Source organism: Xiphias gladius, chromosome 24, assembly GCF_016859285.1.
Source record: "Xiphias gladius isolate SHS-SW01 ecotype Sanya breed wild chromosome 24, ASM1685928v1, whole genome shotgun sequence".
NCBI lineage: Eukaryota > Metazoa > Chordata > Actinopteri > Istiophoriformes > Xiphiidae > Xiphias > Xiphias gladius.
This window is the reverse complement of record NC_053423.1, coordinates 11,837,280-11,853,103: the sequence shown is the minus strand read 5'-3', so window position 1 is coordinate 11,853,103 and position 15,824 is coordinate 11,837,280. Positions and strand designations below refer to the sequence as shown.

Below are 15,824 nucleotides of genomic sequence, written 5' to 3'. Positions count from 1 at the left end.
AGAAATGAATGATAAGAGTATGCAAATGAGATATCTTCTTTAATAGCCCGCTGTTTTATTCAGCTGTGTGGCCAGGATAAGGAATCCCCACTGTGTCTAATCACATCTTCTCCCTCTCATTTCACCTGAGGCATATCCGCAATCTAGTCTATTTTTGACTGGCATTACAGCACACATTGTTCTCTACTGGCATGAATATTTTTGCACAGGGAAAGACCATGTTTTTACCAGTAATTGGTCTTCTGCTTCAAAATTTGAAAGGCATTCACACAAAAAGACTCTGATGACTTAAATTGTCGCACATGATCGAATCTGGTGAGGGTTGAGTGCAATGCAGGAGGATGGCTGTAGGAGTTTGTGTCCTCACTTTCATCTTGTGCGGTAAATAAATTTAGGGTTCCAAGACTAAAAATGAAACAGACGAGCAGAACACAAGATGTAAACTTGTTTCACCCCTTTTGCCATGACACCAGCCATGCTCTTAATAAAGTTACCAACAGATCACAACATACAGTCCTATATGTCTAGTTAGGAGTCTCATTCCTCCACATTCGATTTTCAGTTTCTTCAATCTGCACTGTGGAGGTCCTGCTGTGCTGGTGTTCAGTGGAAAATCTCATTCAGTTGCCGGCTGATGGCTAACAAGGTCAAATGACTCTCCAGATGACATGGACTGTGTCAGAAGGCGGAAACACACACACACACCACCTGCCATTCAGTCAGTCGGTCCATCTATCTATCAGCCGCACACAGGAATACAGCCTGAATTGAGTGGCAATAATAGAAGACTGAGAGGGGAAGTGTTTACTGTTGATAGGAATATCATTACAAACTGCGGAAATCAGGGAATCACAGCAAAACCAGTTAGCCAACTCATGTGACAATCAATAGGAACCTAAACTGTTTTTTCCCTCTCTTCTCTCATTTCTCTCGCTCCTTTTCGCAAACTCTTTTCCTCTGGTTGCTATAGTGACATGAAATGGCTGCATTCTGCTGCACTGGATCAGAGCGGGTGCCCGCTCTTGCTGTTGAGCTACATTGTTTTACATGATGGTTTCAAAACACACTCACACACAAGGCTGCAATTATGTTAGCATGTGCCACAGCGCTTAGAGAGTATAGCAAGTTAAATGTTATTTAAATGTCAAGTCATTTTTCATAACCGGTATACATTTCTGTAAACCGACACTAGTGAGTAAGCTGGTTTTGTTGTGCATCCATCACAGTATGTCGAAGTATAATGACCTTGTGAGCACAGCAGTTTGTCTTGTACAGTTGATAATTATTGATTTTTTGACTGACTTCCAGCTTAGGGTATCAAGTATTGCCCTAATTTTTTGAATGTCATCTAACTCATCATTTAAACCAACAGAAAGAATCTAATATTTCTCTATAACCTATAGTTTTTGCAGTGGAGCAAAAAAGGTCTGAGTTAACATTCGTGTTCGTGTCTTGCGTGCCAGCTACATGGTAGCCCAAATCTAATGGATTACCTAGTGTTTCCTTTTAGGTGGTTTTACAACAACAACTCTGCCTCTTCATCCCTGCTCTCTTCTCCACCCTAACCACCTTTCTCTGTGTCTGCAGTGTGACAACGCCAAGGGGCTCAGGGCCTTCTTTGATGCCATATGCTATGGTCCCAAACACCTGATGATCTTCGGTGGTGTCTGCCCCTCTGTGACCTCCATCATTGCGGAGTCTTTGGAGGGTTGGAATCTGGTGCAGGTAGGAGACGAACTGTATATGTTATCACATGTGCATGTATGCATGTGGTATATAGCCTATATGTACAGTGTTGTTGAACCCTGGATGCTGTTGTGCCAAGTCTGTCAGTTGGTGGAATTAGATTAAATAGATATGCTAACTCCTGTGTACTTAGTTATACATGGTCCAAGGTTTCTTCTTGTTTCTGTGTTACTACCAGAAAACTGGAATTTGCTACTCAATTGAGTTACCAAAAAATATTTGTTTCGCATCCCTTTGCATTGTGCAAATAGGTCCTGGGATTTCATAGGGGTTGTTCTTTCATGCTGCTCTCATAGCTGAAAATATGCTTTTGGATTGTTTTGTCATTTGTATGAACTAATAAAAGTGTTACTATGCAGGTCAGTCAATGTTAATAACCTAGTAAAAATTCATATAATAGATTTTACCATTCAATTACACAATGGCATTTGCTGCCGATATGTTAGTAGAGCTGTGCGATTGCTCACTGTAGGCGTTAAACACCACTCATTCTTGCATCTGGAAAACTTTTGACCCCCTAAGTTATTGCTTACAGCTTCTTTGACTGTGTACTGTACTGCAGTACCAAAGAGGGGAAATGCCTCCTTCCAAAGAATACATTTCATTTGCAGCAAACCCCACAAAGGTTATCAGGCACAGATAAGAAAGGACTGAAGCTTGTGCTTGGAAGAGATAGCATAATTCAAGAGGCTGCATTTTGAACTGAATGTCACATTACGTGGCATATTTCTTCCGCATGCAATTACTGGGAATCTGCTGCTTTTCATGTTCCTTTTTGCTCGCTGTCTTGTCAGGGTCACTCAAGAGTGAAAAGATCGGCAGGATGAGGGAATGAAAGGACGAGTCATTTTTTGTTTCTGTGTTCACTTCCTTTTGGTGGTAATGATCTCAGTATAGAAAGTGAGGTTCGAGTCATAGTTGCATTTTAAGTCATTTTAAGTATTTGTCAGTGTAGTTTGTGTATGTGTGTGTTTCTGTATGTGTGCTGCCCTCTCTATTTATTGGCTCGTTTGGTAGTGATTACCTGTTAAGAGTGCAGTAGCAATCTTCTGCTCTGCAGAACACTCTGCCTGGTACAATGTGTTCCCCAGAGCTCTTTACCAACCATGCTCTTTTTGTTATCAATACACAGACCAACAACAACGAATTCATGCTGGTCTGATCCCAAATATGCATTGTGACGCTGCCTGAATACCAGACAGCAAGTGATTGTGGGGAAAAATGTAAAGGTGAATGGCCAAGACAACACCTAGAATGTAGTTGTGTTTGAATGATATACCTAAAGAGTACACACTAAAATTCAGTGCCAAGGGAAACTGTGGCTGCTGTCGCCACAACCAACTAAATTACTTTCTTTAGGCCAGTTGATATGTAGCTGCAAGGGAATCCTAATAACAGCACTCAGCAGCTATCCAACACAGTGCGAAGTTAGTTTTTGAATCAGGTGAGCTTACTTTTGTAGTATCATATGAGACATAATTATCTGTCGTTACTTACTAAAGAGCTAATGACTGTGCATTTCTTTGTAAACAGGTGTTTGTATGTGCATGAGTGTTGTTACATTCTTGGTTTTAGATGTGGTACAGTACCAGAAGCTGAGGTTACTGTTCTGAGATACACAGTGAGGTGGCAACTTTCTGTTTAGCTATCATGTACTTATCAAGCTGGTCCTTGTGCTTAAGGCCAGCTAGATTGTTGCCCTGAGCTTCTCTGTTCCATCTTTGAGCCCCCTGAATTTTAGATTGACATACTGAATTTCGAATATGTACATACAATTGTGTTTGTATACAGAGTAAGTGTTTTTATGACAGACAGACAACTCTCCGCTTCGACAACAGCTGTGATGGGAGATAGTAAGCCATTGCTCCAAGGTAGAATAATTCTGAATGAGGGAAGGAAGAGAAGGAAAAGAGAGGGACTGAAAAGTAGGATGTAAGAGAAGGTGGCGCTGTAGAGGGAAGGAGAGATGATTGGAAGTTTTGAACCCTGCAGCCCACAATGTTTCATGTGCCACATCAGCGGGAATCTTTTTTCAAAACTATGAATTCTGTCACCCTGCATATTTATTACCCAGCCCTGGCATCCCTGTCTGCAAGACTTGAGTTGGTGTGGAAGGAAGTAGAAAATTTTCCATGGTGATTTTATGGGCCAGGCTTAACAAGCTCATCATTTCCACATCAAAACAGGGAGCTGGCAGATACTATCTACAGTTGAGATAGCTGAGAGAACAACCACTCCTGGAAAAAGCTTAATCATACACCCATAAAAATAGCTTTCAATCAGTGTTGATGCCTAATGAAGTCAGCTTTTAAAGGCTCAACAGAAATAAACTCCCACTGCATACGCGTTCATTACGCTCCATGCACACACTTGAATGCACATACTCATAGTTAAAGAGGAGCAGGCTTTAGAAGGCTAGTATCAGTGTGGATATTTTTGTACTAAAACCCAATAGTCAGTAATTTTTTTATTCCTATCCAGTGGAATAATGTCTAAAAAGAAATGCATGCAAATGCTATTATTACTAATTATGAAAAAATTGATTAAAAAGAAAAAGCTGCATCCTGCAAGGTTAGGGTCATATGACCAGCGGAGACAGTCAAAGGCATCAGTGAGCTACTTTTCAGTAGCCTTACTAACATGTCTATTTGTACTGTAGAAGAGGTTAAACAGTAAAAAAGCTCACAACACAACTGTCCCTGGAAAATTAGTAAAACTCTGTACCGAAAAGGGAAAATGCAGGAAAGCATGTTAAACAATCTGCTGCGTTTGGTTATTCTTTCACCTCAGAATAAAGACAAGACAAATTGCGATTTGAACAATATAAAGCTAATATAGTTCTAAAACTAATATAAAGCAATAATTATAAGAAAAACAAACTCAAGACCTGTAGCAAGCCAACATTCCTTCAAAATATGACATTTTATCCATTATGAATAAATTAATTCATGCAAATATAACTTCTAGTCAATCAGATTTTGAAAAACCACATTTCAATCCCTTTAATATAAATTACTTTGCAAAGTCTGTATTACAGTTGTATTATCACTGAAATACTGACAATTAACTTCTGACTGAAATATGTTAATTGTAATTGTAATTCAGATTAGTGGACAGCCAGAATAAAATCTATAAATTATAAAATAAATACAGTTATTAAAAAAGCTGCATCAGGTCAAGCAGACCCCATTCACCAGCTGTTTAAAAGCCCATTAAAAGCCCATTATCAGTCTGACACAGCAGGCACATACAGTACTACATACTAGAGTAGTAAGTTTTTTCAACACACACACACACAGTGACATGCACGTTGCATTCGCACGCGCGCACACACACACACACACACACACACACACACACACACACACACACACACACACACACACACGCACGCACACACGTGTGCACAGATGCCAGCAGGACATTGTTAAGCTCTTTATGTACTGGACTTAAGAATTGATCCGTTGTCACACCTTCTGATTCTGACTCATGTCTTGTGATGCTGTTGAAGTGCTCCATTTGTCCACCTCCTTACCTGATCGGCTTCAGTTTGTTCTTTACTTACAGTCACGTTTTGTCATGCAGTACTGTACATGTGCTAAAATGACTGCCCAAGCAAATTAAAATGGTGGATGAGAATGCTGCCAGGGCCAATGGACAGATGGCGAGGAGCGGATTGAGAGAACGATGGAGGAATAGACTGACAGTAGCAGAAACAGGCTGTAATAACATAAAATTGAAGTTCAAAGAAACGGGGCAAAACGCAGCCGTGTTTGAAAGCTGCCATCGGCCACAAATGCCACTAATGGCTGGGTTTTTATTTCCGCAAGACAATGAATGTTGAAGCCAATGTCTTGGCAGCCATCTTTGTGTAGGATTAATCTTGTGTTCTCCTCACCATGATATTACATAATTCGAGAGAGTATTTGGTGAGCTTTTTAAATACTTGCTGGTACAGGTATCTGTGATCAGTCAACATGCTGCATTCTCTTTTTACCCTGTTTGCTTAACTTATGAGAGGTCCTTTTCCTCTTCACAGCAGTGGTGTCTATTTTCTGTAAATGGCTCACTGAGTGCCAGGAAATAGCCCTATCCCACCCTCCCGTCAGTTGCCGGCCCCTTCTCACTCACCAATCACACCTGTCAGTGGTGGCACTGTTCATTTTTAGCCACGTTGAGTCGTTAATGAAAAATTATTTCTCCTTATCTTTTTGCCTCATTTAACTCGGAAGAGAAGAAGACAAGAGAGCGTTATGCCTACGAAATTGATCATCTGTAGAAATTGACTTAAATTTTAGGGGGCAGGTTTTTTGTGTCATTCAGTATTTTTCCCACAAATATTTTTTTTCACTTTTGGCTTTGTAAGGATAAGGGAATGAATATGACTTTCAAAGATGCTATTGATGCATTTAGATGCATAGTTAGGTTTTTTCAAAATGCATACTAGAAAATCAGGCATCTCTATTCACTTGTGTTAGCGTTGTAGTTTAAAATTTGTCTTGTGCCTCAATGTAAATCTTGCAAAACTTTAGCACTTATCCTATGATTAATTTATCTTTAAGGTACACTGAACAATGAAGTAAATATTTAGGAGGAGGAAAAAGTGGATGTACCTTCTCAAGGTATTATGGTCAAGACCTGGACATAGAGCCAATTTTTACCTATATATGAAGCCCATTTTTCTTCTCAACTTGCTGTATTGATTGTCGATGCTTCATTAAACCCGGCAATTTAGGGACAGGGCAGTTGCATCCCTGACTCCTTCCAGTGCAGCAATCTCTTTTTTGAAACCTCCACCAATTCTTTAGGGTCATCTTTTTCCCATTTTCTTTCTCTTGCTCTCCCTGAGTGCTACACTGGATGCTTCAATAAAACATGTGATGCCTAGCACTGCAGTATTCTGCCTCACTTACGTCAAATTCTCCTGTGTACCGTATCAATATTTCATGACTTCCAAAGTTTAGGCTGAATTCTCAGCGTGCAAGGGCAGGGATGGTGTGAGAATCACAATAGATCATTATAAATCAACATTATGAGTAAAGTTCATGTTCACTACTTTGTGCTATGAGTGTGAGTGTGAGTGTGTGCTGGTTCTACCCGCTTGGCAACTAAACGTTATAAAAACTGTCCTCTAAAGGTTTAATGACTCGTCCAAACCATTCATGTTTTATATTTGGTACACGTATTTATGTGTGTTTACTAAGAACAAGGTCCAGTCTTGTGGTTTAATTTCTGACCTTTCTCTCTCTGTCTGCGTCTCTTTCTCCATGAACGAAACTCAGGACAGGGCCGTAGGGAAAAACACAGGATGCTTAAGAGAGGCAATTAGGTCTGATTTTCACACTGTCTCAAAGCTTCTAGGCAAGACCCTGAGGAAAAAGGAAGTGATGTACCTCACTCTATCTTAACCAGTCCAAATCTGGTGAAACGCTTGATGTCACTGTTGCTTTTTAATGGGCAGAGACTTGCCTCTGTCGCGGAGGTACCATTTGGAAAGTGAGTGGGAGAACAGCTCAACATCCTTTTTACGGAGTGAAAATTACACTACAGATTTCTGGGACAAGCTGCTGATGAAGTTAAACAAGGCAAATGTTGACATTTAAAGCAAAGCTAATTCTAAGACAAAAGAGCCTGCTGCGCAGAAGTAAAAATGGAAAGATTTCTTCTTAATTCCAATGTTTTCTCATTGAATTTGTCATAATTTCTCTCTCTTCTATTGCTGAAGGCAAAAAAATTATCAGAAAGAGACAGAACAAAATATTAATTATATGCTATATTGTGCATTAATCAGAACTTTTTTGGTAATGAATGCTGCCTGCACTTGTAGAATGCACCACGATGTACTGTAAATCTGAGCTCACGCATGCTGTTGTACCTATTCGCAGTGCCGAATTCATGCCATTTGACAGGAAACACAGTAATTAGCTAATTAGCAACATTTGTTGAATACAACCCGTTAATGGGTTGCAACTGTTAGTGTAGCATAATGATTAAACTAATAGTTCATAGGCACTAAATAAGAACAAGAGTTTTGACAGAACATCTTTCTGTCCCTGTTCTTCCCAAGGAAGAACAGAACAACAACTGGAAACAGCCTCCCTTTCTTTCTTTTTACCACAGACACGTCTTTGACACCGAGGTCTATGAGAGACATTCAAAAGGAATACAAGATGAATACATGCTGAATTCCACCCTTGCTTTCGAGTGTTATCATTCCTCCAGTACTTTCTGAAGGAGGGCGAGTAAAAACAAAATCTGTGTGTCATACTCCCAGCCCTAATGATGGAACAATAAACAAACTAGACATATTAGTAGTTCGAGCTTGCTTTTGATGTTTCACACAGGGACTTTATGATACACACCTCTTGTGAAGACTGTAAGATATGTTTTTTGTGCCCCCAAATCCTGGTTTTCTTCCAGTTTCTCTTTCTCATCTGGGGTTTCAAGGCTTTGATATTCCTTATTTAGGTCACAGAGTCCATAGCACACTGAAAAGCTAGCTGGGTATATACAAATTTTAGTTTCTAGATGAAAATAAAGCTTTGAACAAGAAAAATCCTATGATAAATTGAATTTGTTATAAATCTCTGTGTAATATTAATCTATTATAATAAACCAAGTTCAGATGCATGTGGAGGTTGACTTAACTTTATTTTTGGGGGCCAAAATACATCCCCTTAATTTGCAATTTGGTTTATGCTACTAGACAGCCATTTTTGCATTGAAGAAGAGTCAAAAAGAAATCATAAGAAAAAAAGATGTAAGGGAGCAGGAAAGAGAAATTAGTTGGAGGCACACTGCAGAGAAAAAACAGAACCAAGGAGGAAATATAAAGGAACATAAGGACGAATATAATTTAAGGAATAGCAGGAGGTTGGATTTAATGACTGAGAAAGTCCGACTGCCCATATCTGCTCCAGGATGTGAGGAATACAATTAATTTCACATCACAAGTGCAAATAAAGGGGCTCCACTCTGATCATAGCTACACCTCACTTTAGATACCAAATAACTTTGTATACATGAGAACAAATGGTGTGCTTGAGGGCAAAGTGGGGAAAAACAATAGCAAAACATAACTCATAAATGTATGTAAGTATGCCTGAGACCAGTGCTTTTCTGCCTTTTTGGCTTGTGGCTTAAAACAAAGCAATGTCGACGTGTGACTGTCGTCATGTCGGTTGTGACCAGTTTAACTACAATATTTTCTTCTAATAAAAAAATATACAGTAAATCCGGCACTGAAAAAAAAAAATTGATTGATCATTTTCACATGCAGAATGTTTTAGTGTATTTTCAACATAACAGCTGCTTGTGTAATATTAAACACAACATGTAAAGGACTACTACAAAAATGCTGGTTGACAGTATGGTCCCTGAATAGTAAATTTTGCTGTACAACACAAAAACACAGTCCACATACAGGATTGTCCATCACTAAAGCCTCTACCCGAAAAAAAATAAAAAATAAAAAATATATGGACATTTTAGAATCACAGGGCTGGGTATCTCATCGACCCAAAAATTTGTGTCGGAAACCGGCTTCTCTGAGGCCAGCATTAGGAAGATCCTTTGTATCAATATCAAAAACAAAGGCGGACTCGCTGAGCCATTGGACATCAAAGAGGACCCGGCTCCATTACAAGCCCTTAAAACCATAACGGCTGCTTGGAAAGAGTGAAGCTTAGAGGATCGATAAAGGGCAGTTTAACTGTCTGACACAGCTCACTAATATCTGAAACATCAACTCCCCTTCAGAGAGAGCCAGAGGAATAGAGAGAGAAAAGAGAGTACAAAGTAAGTGGGTGAGAGAGAGGAAATGGAAAGAGAGAAAGACTCTTGAGATCATTACAGAGTGCTCTCCATCCTTTCCATTGCTCCTCCTTGTTTTCCTTCTCTCACTCCTCCCTGCTGTATAGTATACATCTACAGTAACAATATAACCTGGTTTCCCCAGTAGATTAGCCCATAAGATAATTCAAACCCTATGCAAACACACAACACACATATAAACACACACTGACAGCTTAGCAAACTAAACAGGAGGATAAGCATCATACTTCCACAGCTCTACAGAAATACCAGTTTAACTTGAAAAAATAAATTTTTTAAAGAAAAGTTTTCATACTGTAATTCCACAATGTTAATGTTAAATGTATTTACAGCAACGTGTAGTACAGTACAGTAAAATACCATTCAGTTGTGCTCATGATGGTGGTATTTACCTTAACTATGCTAACTACACACTTGTCCATCTGGTTTAGTGCACTGAATTTCTTCGATCTTAAAACTCATCAAAGCATTTTGAGTTACAAACAATAGATCCATGCAGAAACAGCTCGAAGACTCTTTCCACCTCCTGACTTGTTTAAATTCCTTCTCCTTTGTGTCACTCTTTTCTGTCTCTCTTTCCTCCCACATGATCCTCTTTTCTGCTTTATCAGGGCATCAGAATGTGGAAGCGTTAAGCCTCCTTGAGGTTGATACTGAGCTCAATGCTTTTTTCATTCCCTGCTGGTGCAGTCATTAAATACTTCTCTTCTTAGTCTGGGGCTGCAAATGGAATCCAGTTTGATAAGTCATGATAAATGACACTGTCTTTTAAGCTGCAGACCACATCAACATAGTCCCTAAAGACATGATCACAATATATATTGACGTAAATACCAAAAGAAGATGGAAATTCTGTCTTGCATGGGTCTGTACATATGTGCGTATGTGTGTATACAGGATGGCAGTGTTGGTCAGTTGGTCCATTACCTTGGTCCAGATTTAAAAAATCTCAACAAATACTTAAAGGATTGCTATGGATTTCTGTATGAACATTCATGGGCCCAGAGGAGGAATCCTACTGACTTTGATGAGACCTTGAATTTTTTACGACAAACAAATGAAGGCTTGTTGTTTTCAGTTAAGTGATTTTCTTTCTGATTTTTGAGAAGATATTTAATTTATTGTATTTTATTTTTTAAAGAAGCAGATTCATTAGAACAGATTTTTACTTTGTGTTCACATCCATCTGAAAGTTGTTGCGTGTCCTGCTCGAAAAAGACACTCATCGCTGTGCTTTAAAGTGGATGAGGGCCTATAGCTGGGAAGGCAAATTAGAATATACATCCACTTAGGGAGGGTAAAGAGAAAAATAGTGAGAAAACACAAATAAGTTACTAATTACACATTAATGTTAATTACTTATTGTGTAGTATGTAAAAGCACCATCAGGCTAAATTAAAATGTTCTTACATCGGGCAAAATGCATTTTTACTAAGAAAAATTTACCCAGACTTTTATATTATTTATTTCTATTTTTTAATCTAATTTTCATGTTTGTTTGTTTTTTTAAATATTGTGAATAAAGAAATGTAATAATTTGTTTTTGCTGCTGATATGACATTAATTTAGAGATATATGGATTCTTTGTTAGATCCATTCCTTGCCTTTTTCCTAAATTGTGGCCAGTGGGTAAATTTGACTTGGTTTCCAGGATTTTTCTTTTCAGAGACAATGAACAGTAGGCGAACAGCTTCTCTCCTCTCGAATCACAAATCCCACAGCCAGTTGGTGTCCTCTTTGAACAGCTGTGCTTCTCAGGCTGAGACTCATGAAAGACAAACAATTGTTCAGATGGATAAATGAACATATCCATACATGCACAGATGCAGAAGCAGAGATGTGCATGTTCAGTTTGCATGCAGACAGTCTTATGCTGGCACTTCCTAACATGTTTTTCTCACTCCATGTCAAATCTATCTCCTTCTTACTGCTTTTCTTTCTAACCCTCTTCCCTCTTTCTCCACCTTAATCTCTCCTGTAACAAAAGGGGTTTTCCTTTTCAAAGGGCCTCAGAAACCCTTGGGCACAGAAAGTAGGAACTGCTATAATTGGCGAAGATGTGGTGAAGCGTTTGGCACGAGGAAGTCCCATATTCTAATTATGTTGGCAGAGATAGAGGTTTTGACTTTTTCAGAGCACAGAAAGACATGGCAAGGAAACTACTTTGATGAATAGTCATAACATGCTTTCTGCTGCATTATGATACGTTTGTAGTGTAACATTTGTTAATAGATTTATCTTTGTTTTGTAGCTTCAGCGTCCGATTTACATGTAAACTGGTAGCATGATGTGCATATTGAAAATGACAGAGCATTTAATGTGAAGATGGGCGTTTTCAAATGGCATCCTTTGAGGTTTTTTAATGGTTTCTAACTGGTAATACTACATCATTATACACCAGACCATTTCTTTATGGTGCTGTCCTTAAAATCACATAACATAGTGTACAGTAAATGGACAGTATACAGTAAATCCTGCACTGAAAAGACAACAAATTTACCAGAGTGGGCTCATTTTCACATGCAGAATGTTTTAGAGTATTTTCAACACAGCCGCTGCTTTGAAACACACCCCTTGTGTAATATTAAACACAACATTTAAAGGACTACTACAAAAATGCTGGTTGACAGTATGGTCCCTGAATAGTAAATTTTGCTGTACGACACAAAAACACAGTCCACATACAGGATTGTCCATCACTAAAGCCTCTATCCACTGACAGTGTGGAACTACACTTTATAGTTTTGCTTTTGGCAGATTGTATACTTTATAGAAGATGACATGCTGTTTGTCCAAATAATGTGGGCAGTACTGTACAATGAGCGTGAAATTGACATGGCAATAGACTTGAAACATGTTCTGAAATTGGTTGACTTGTAAGTGTATGAACTTTCTGAACAGCTGTAAGGACACAGCAAGGGTTTTTCTTGACAGACAGCACAAAAATATATGACTCACAGTGCTTTGAGTTATGTGAAGTGTGTTTTATATATAAATGTCCTGAGATGCAGGCAGCACAGAATACCTCTGTTTAAAATTTTAATTCAAACCTTTTAGTGGCTTGCAAGCAGGAGGGCCTGAGAGACAAAACAGAGGGAGCAGCACAGCTAGCTCATTAGCACATGGATTTTCTCTCCCCTTGAACCTCTCTCTCTCTCTCTCTTTTTCTTCCCCACTCGCTCACTCACTCACTCACTCACTCACTCACTCACTCACTCACTCACACTTTACAGTACATTATATATTGAATATACACACACAAGCAGTGACACAGGTGCAGGCATGATTGCCTGCAGTAGACACATAAACACCCACCAAGACTTACATGTATGTTGATCCACTCACTCTCGTAATTCCACAAAAAAGATCTAAATCTCACACAAACATACACACACCCAATTCATACATTCATACACTTATCTGGTGACCACTGAACACCAGAGGTTAGTGGAAGAAAAAGGGGGAACTGGGGTAGAATGTTCTTCAACACTGAGCACAGCATATGGTCTGATCTCCTCATGCAACAGCTCGCACAGACACACACACACACACACACACACACACACACACACACACACACACACACACACACACACACACACACACACACACACACACACACACACACACACACACACACACACACACACACACACAGTCACTAGAGAGATGCATTTTTAACTTGTACCAACCTTTAAATTTATAAATACCCCTGTGGTATTAAAAGCGAGTTTGTGTTTGACTTGTGGAGTGCTGGGTATATCTGCTTTCAAAAGTATCAGAACTGTTTCTTGTCATACTGTCTTCTTTTATCTGCTGCTTTTTAGCTACTACTGTCCTGTCTATTTTAATACTGTGATTTGGAACTTACATCCACATCTGCACAATTTTTAGTGGATGAAAAAAACATTTTTGTGCACTATTGTGAACCAATATGAGATCCCCTTTTGCGTGCTCTAATAGCAAGGGTCCAGATTTTATCTGTAAAATGCAACATTTAGCAGGTTTACTGAGAAATACACATGGTTAAGTGTGCTTTACATTAAAGGATTGACAGCTCTCTCCTACTTTGAGACATCTATAGGTACCTTCCTACACCTGATTGGCTAAACAACCTAGTTGCTGGGGTGACATTATTAGCTGCTGCTTTTCAACATAAAAACCATTAAACCATTGACAACTGGAACCGGAAAACAAATTACAAATTGTTTTATGTAAATAAATCTTAAATAACTGTTAATGCAGTTGCAAAATCATGCTTTCTTTATATATCAACAGTTTCTAGTTTTAATGGTCGTTATTGATGTTCAGGAATATGGTGAGGTGACGAGTTTGGTCACATCCACTAATTACTTGCTTCTGTTCATTTTAATTATTTTCCATATTAAACAAAAAAGAAAATACATCAGTCACAAATAAATGTGCATTATATCCTTTTTTTTTGTTTTACAGTGTGCTCTTAGATTTTTATGTGCTGAATTTTCATCATTTCTTTTTTTTCACTGAAATCTTTGTATTCAGGAAATTCAGTACAATATTTAATACCATCACCTGGAGCTGAGAGGATGGAACTTCAGTGTCAGTTCAAAGGTGTCCTGTGGTATTTTACTTGAACAGCCGCACTCGTAGTTTTGCATAAACTGATGACAGTGCTTTCAAGTCCTAGCCATATGAAATCAGGCATGAAATACGGGTACCTTGGCATTTGATAACAGCGGAAATCTGGGATTTATTCCTCTTTCTAAATGCTGATACATTAAAAAAAATTCCCCTCACACACCCCAGCACTTGGCCTTTTGAACCACTTCCTGTCTTGGTTAATCAGTCTCCACGTTGAAACAAGATCTATCACAGCCAGCTCATCTGGATATGCAGTATGATATATATACAGTACACCTGCAGCTAGAACTCATTCACATATGCACAGGAAATCGATACAATGCTCCAAATTTTCAGGGATTCTTAATGGATTCCTTTCATGAAATAAATTAGACGGTTGGACCGTTGTGTTTACTCTCAAGGATCACTGTAGAAGGTTTCGAAGGAAAAGGAAGATCGTGAGGTGTGGAACTTTATTGGCCATGTTACCTGATATTTACTGCTCAATAGGTTAACACCAAAGGGTTCACGGCTTCCTGTGGTGAAACGGCGTGCATTTTTAAAGAGACAGCACAGACTTACCAGTGGGACGCCAGCTGCCTCCCTCAGTGTTAGGAAACGTACATAAACACACCACCACTGACCTTTAGCTCTAATAAACACCATTAAATATGAATAAGGACATAATTGAAAGTAACCACTGGAACTTTGTTCTTTTTTTCCCCCACCCACAAACACATACACGCACATACACTCTAGAAAATCCATAGCCAACTGCAAATTACCTGGCTTAGTACTTTGCCAATTATAATCCTAACATCTTCTGTGATTTCATTGGGACACACTGCAAAAATCACACACAGAGTCAAGCCTTTGATGGTGCCTGAACTTGTAAGAACACCCAGTTCATACTTTACATGGTTTATTTACAACCTAAACAGTGTTGATTTACAACTTGATTTTTACAGGAAGACAAAGTGTTTGAGTCTTAAAACAGAAAACATGAGAGAATTGAATTCATAGAGACTATCAAAAGACAGCAATGGGTCACTGGTGAGTGTGAAATATTTATTTTGTCCATTGATTGGTTTCCTGAACAACTCCCCCTTCCCCCATCATCCGTGCAGACCTCCTCCTTGAACTCTCCGACCTGCTTTCATTGATCCACCAGGCTGAAAGAGAGATGGAGCAAACATGGGGCCTGGATAGATATTTTACTTGGACTGGGTGTTTATCCTGCAGAGGTAAGCTTTGATTTCAGGCTCTGTTGTGGCATTACTTCCTTTTTCCCCCACCGGCAGAGAACAGTGGGAATAATCAGCTTAATTGGAATAATTATGGGGTAAGCAGTGAACCCTTGAACACATGCCTCTGCTTTTCTAAATGGATATTTGCAGATTATGGGGGTAAAGTTTTTCTCTCATCAGCTTTAGCTAGGTCTCCTTTCTTTATGAATGGAGGGCTATAATCTGCAGAACATGTTCATAACAGAGAACGCAGATGATCCAATTCATTGACCAGTATTTTTGTTCAATTTACTGATGCATCTTCAGAGCAAACTTGCAGTATTCTTCTCTAAATCCCAGTTTTAATCATTTGAATGGCTTACCAAAATATAAAACACAAGTTCTTTATATATAAAGACT

At 38.9% G+C, this 15,824-nt stretch overlaps 1 protein-coding gene across 2 annotated transcripts in view; it reads left to right on the top strand.

Moving 5' to 3' along the window:
- Positions 1-1,629: 1,629 nt before the first annotated feature.
- The window catches only part of gabbr2 (gamma-aminobutyric acid (GABA) B receptor, 2), a 126,401-nt gene continuing 112,206 nt past the window's right edge, over positions 1,630-15,824 (top strand). The window contains exon 1 of one of the 2 annotated variants that reach the window (XM_040121594.1): positions 1,630-1,725. In XM_040121594.1, coding sequence (XP_039977528.1) covers positions 1,651-1,725 — 75 coding nt within the window. In that variant the 5' untranslated portion in view covers positions 1,630-1,650. The remainder of the gene's footprint in view (positions 1,726-15,824) is intronic. The other variant, XM_040121592.1, reaches the window with a different exon arrangement.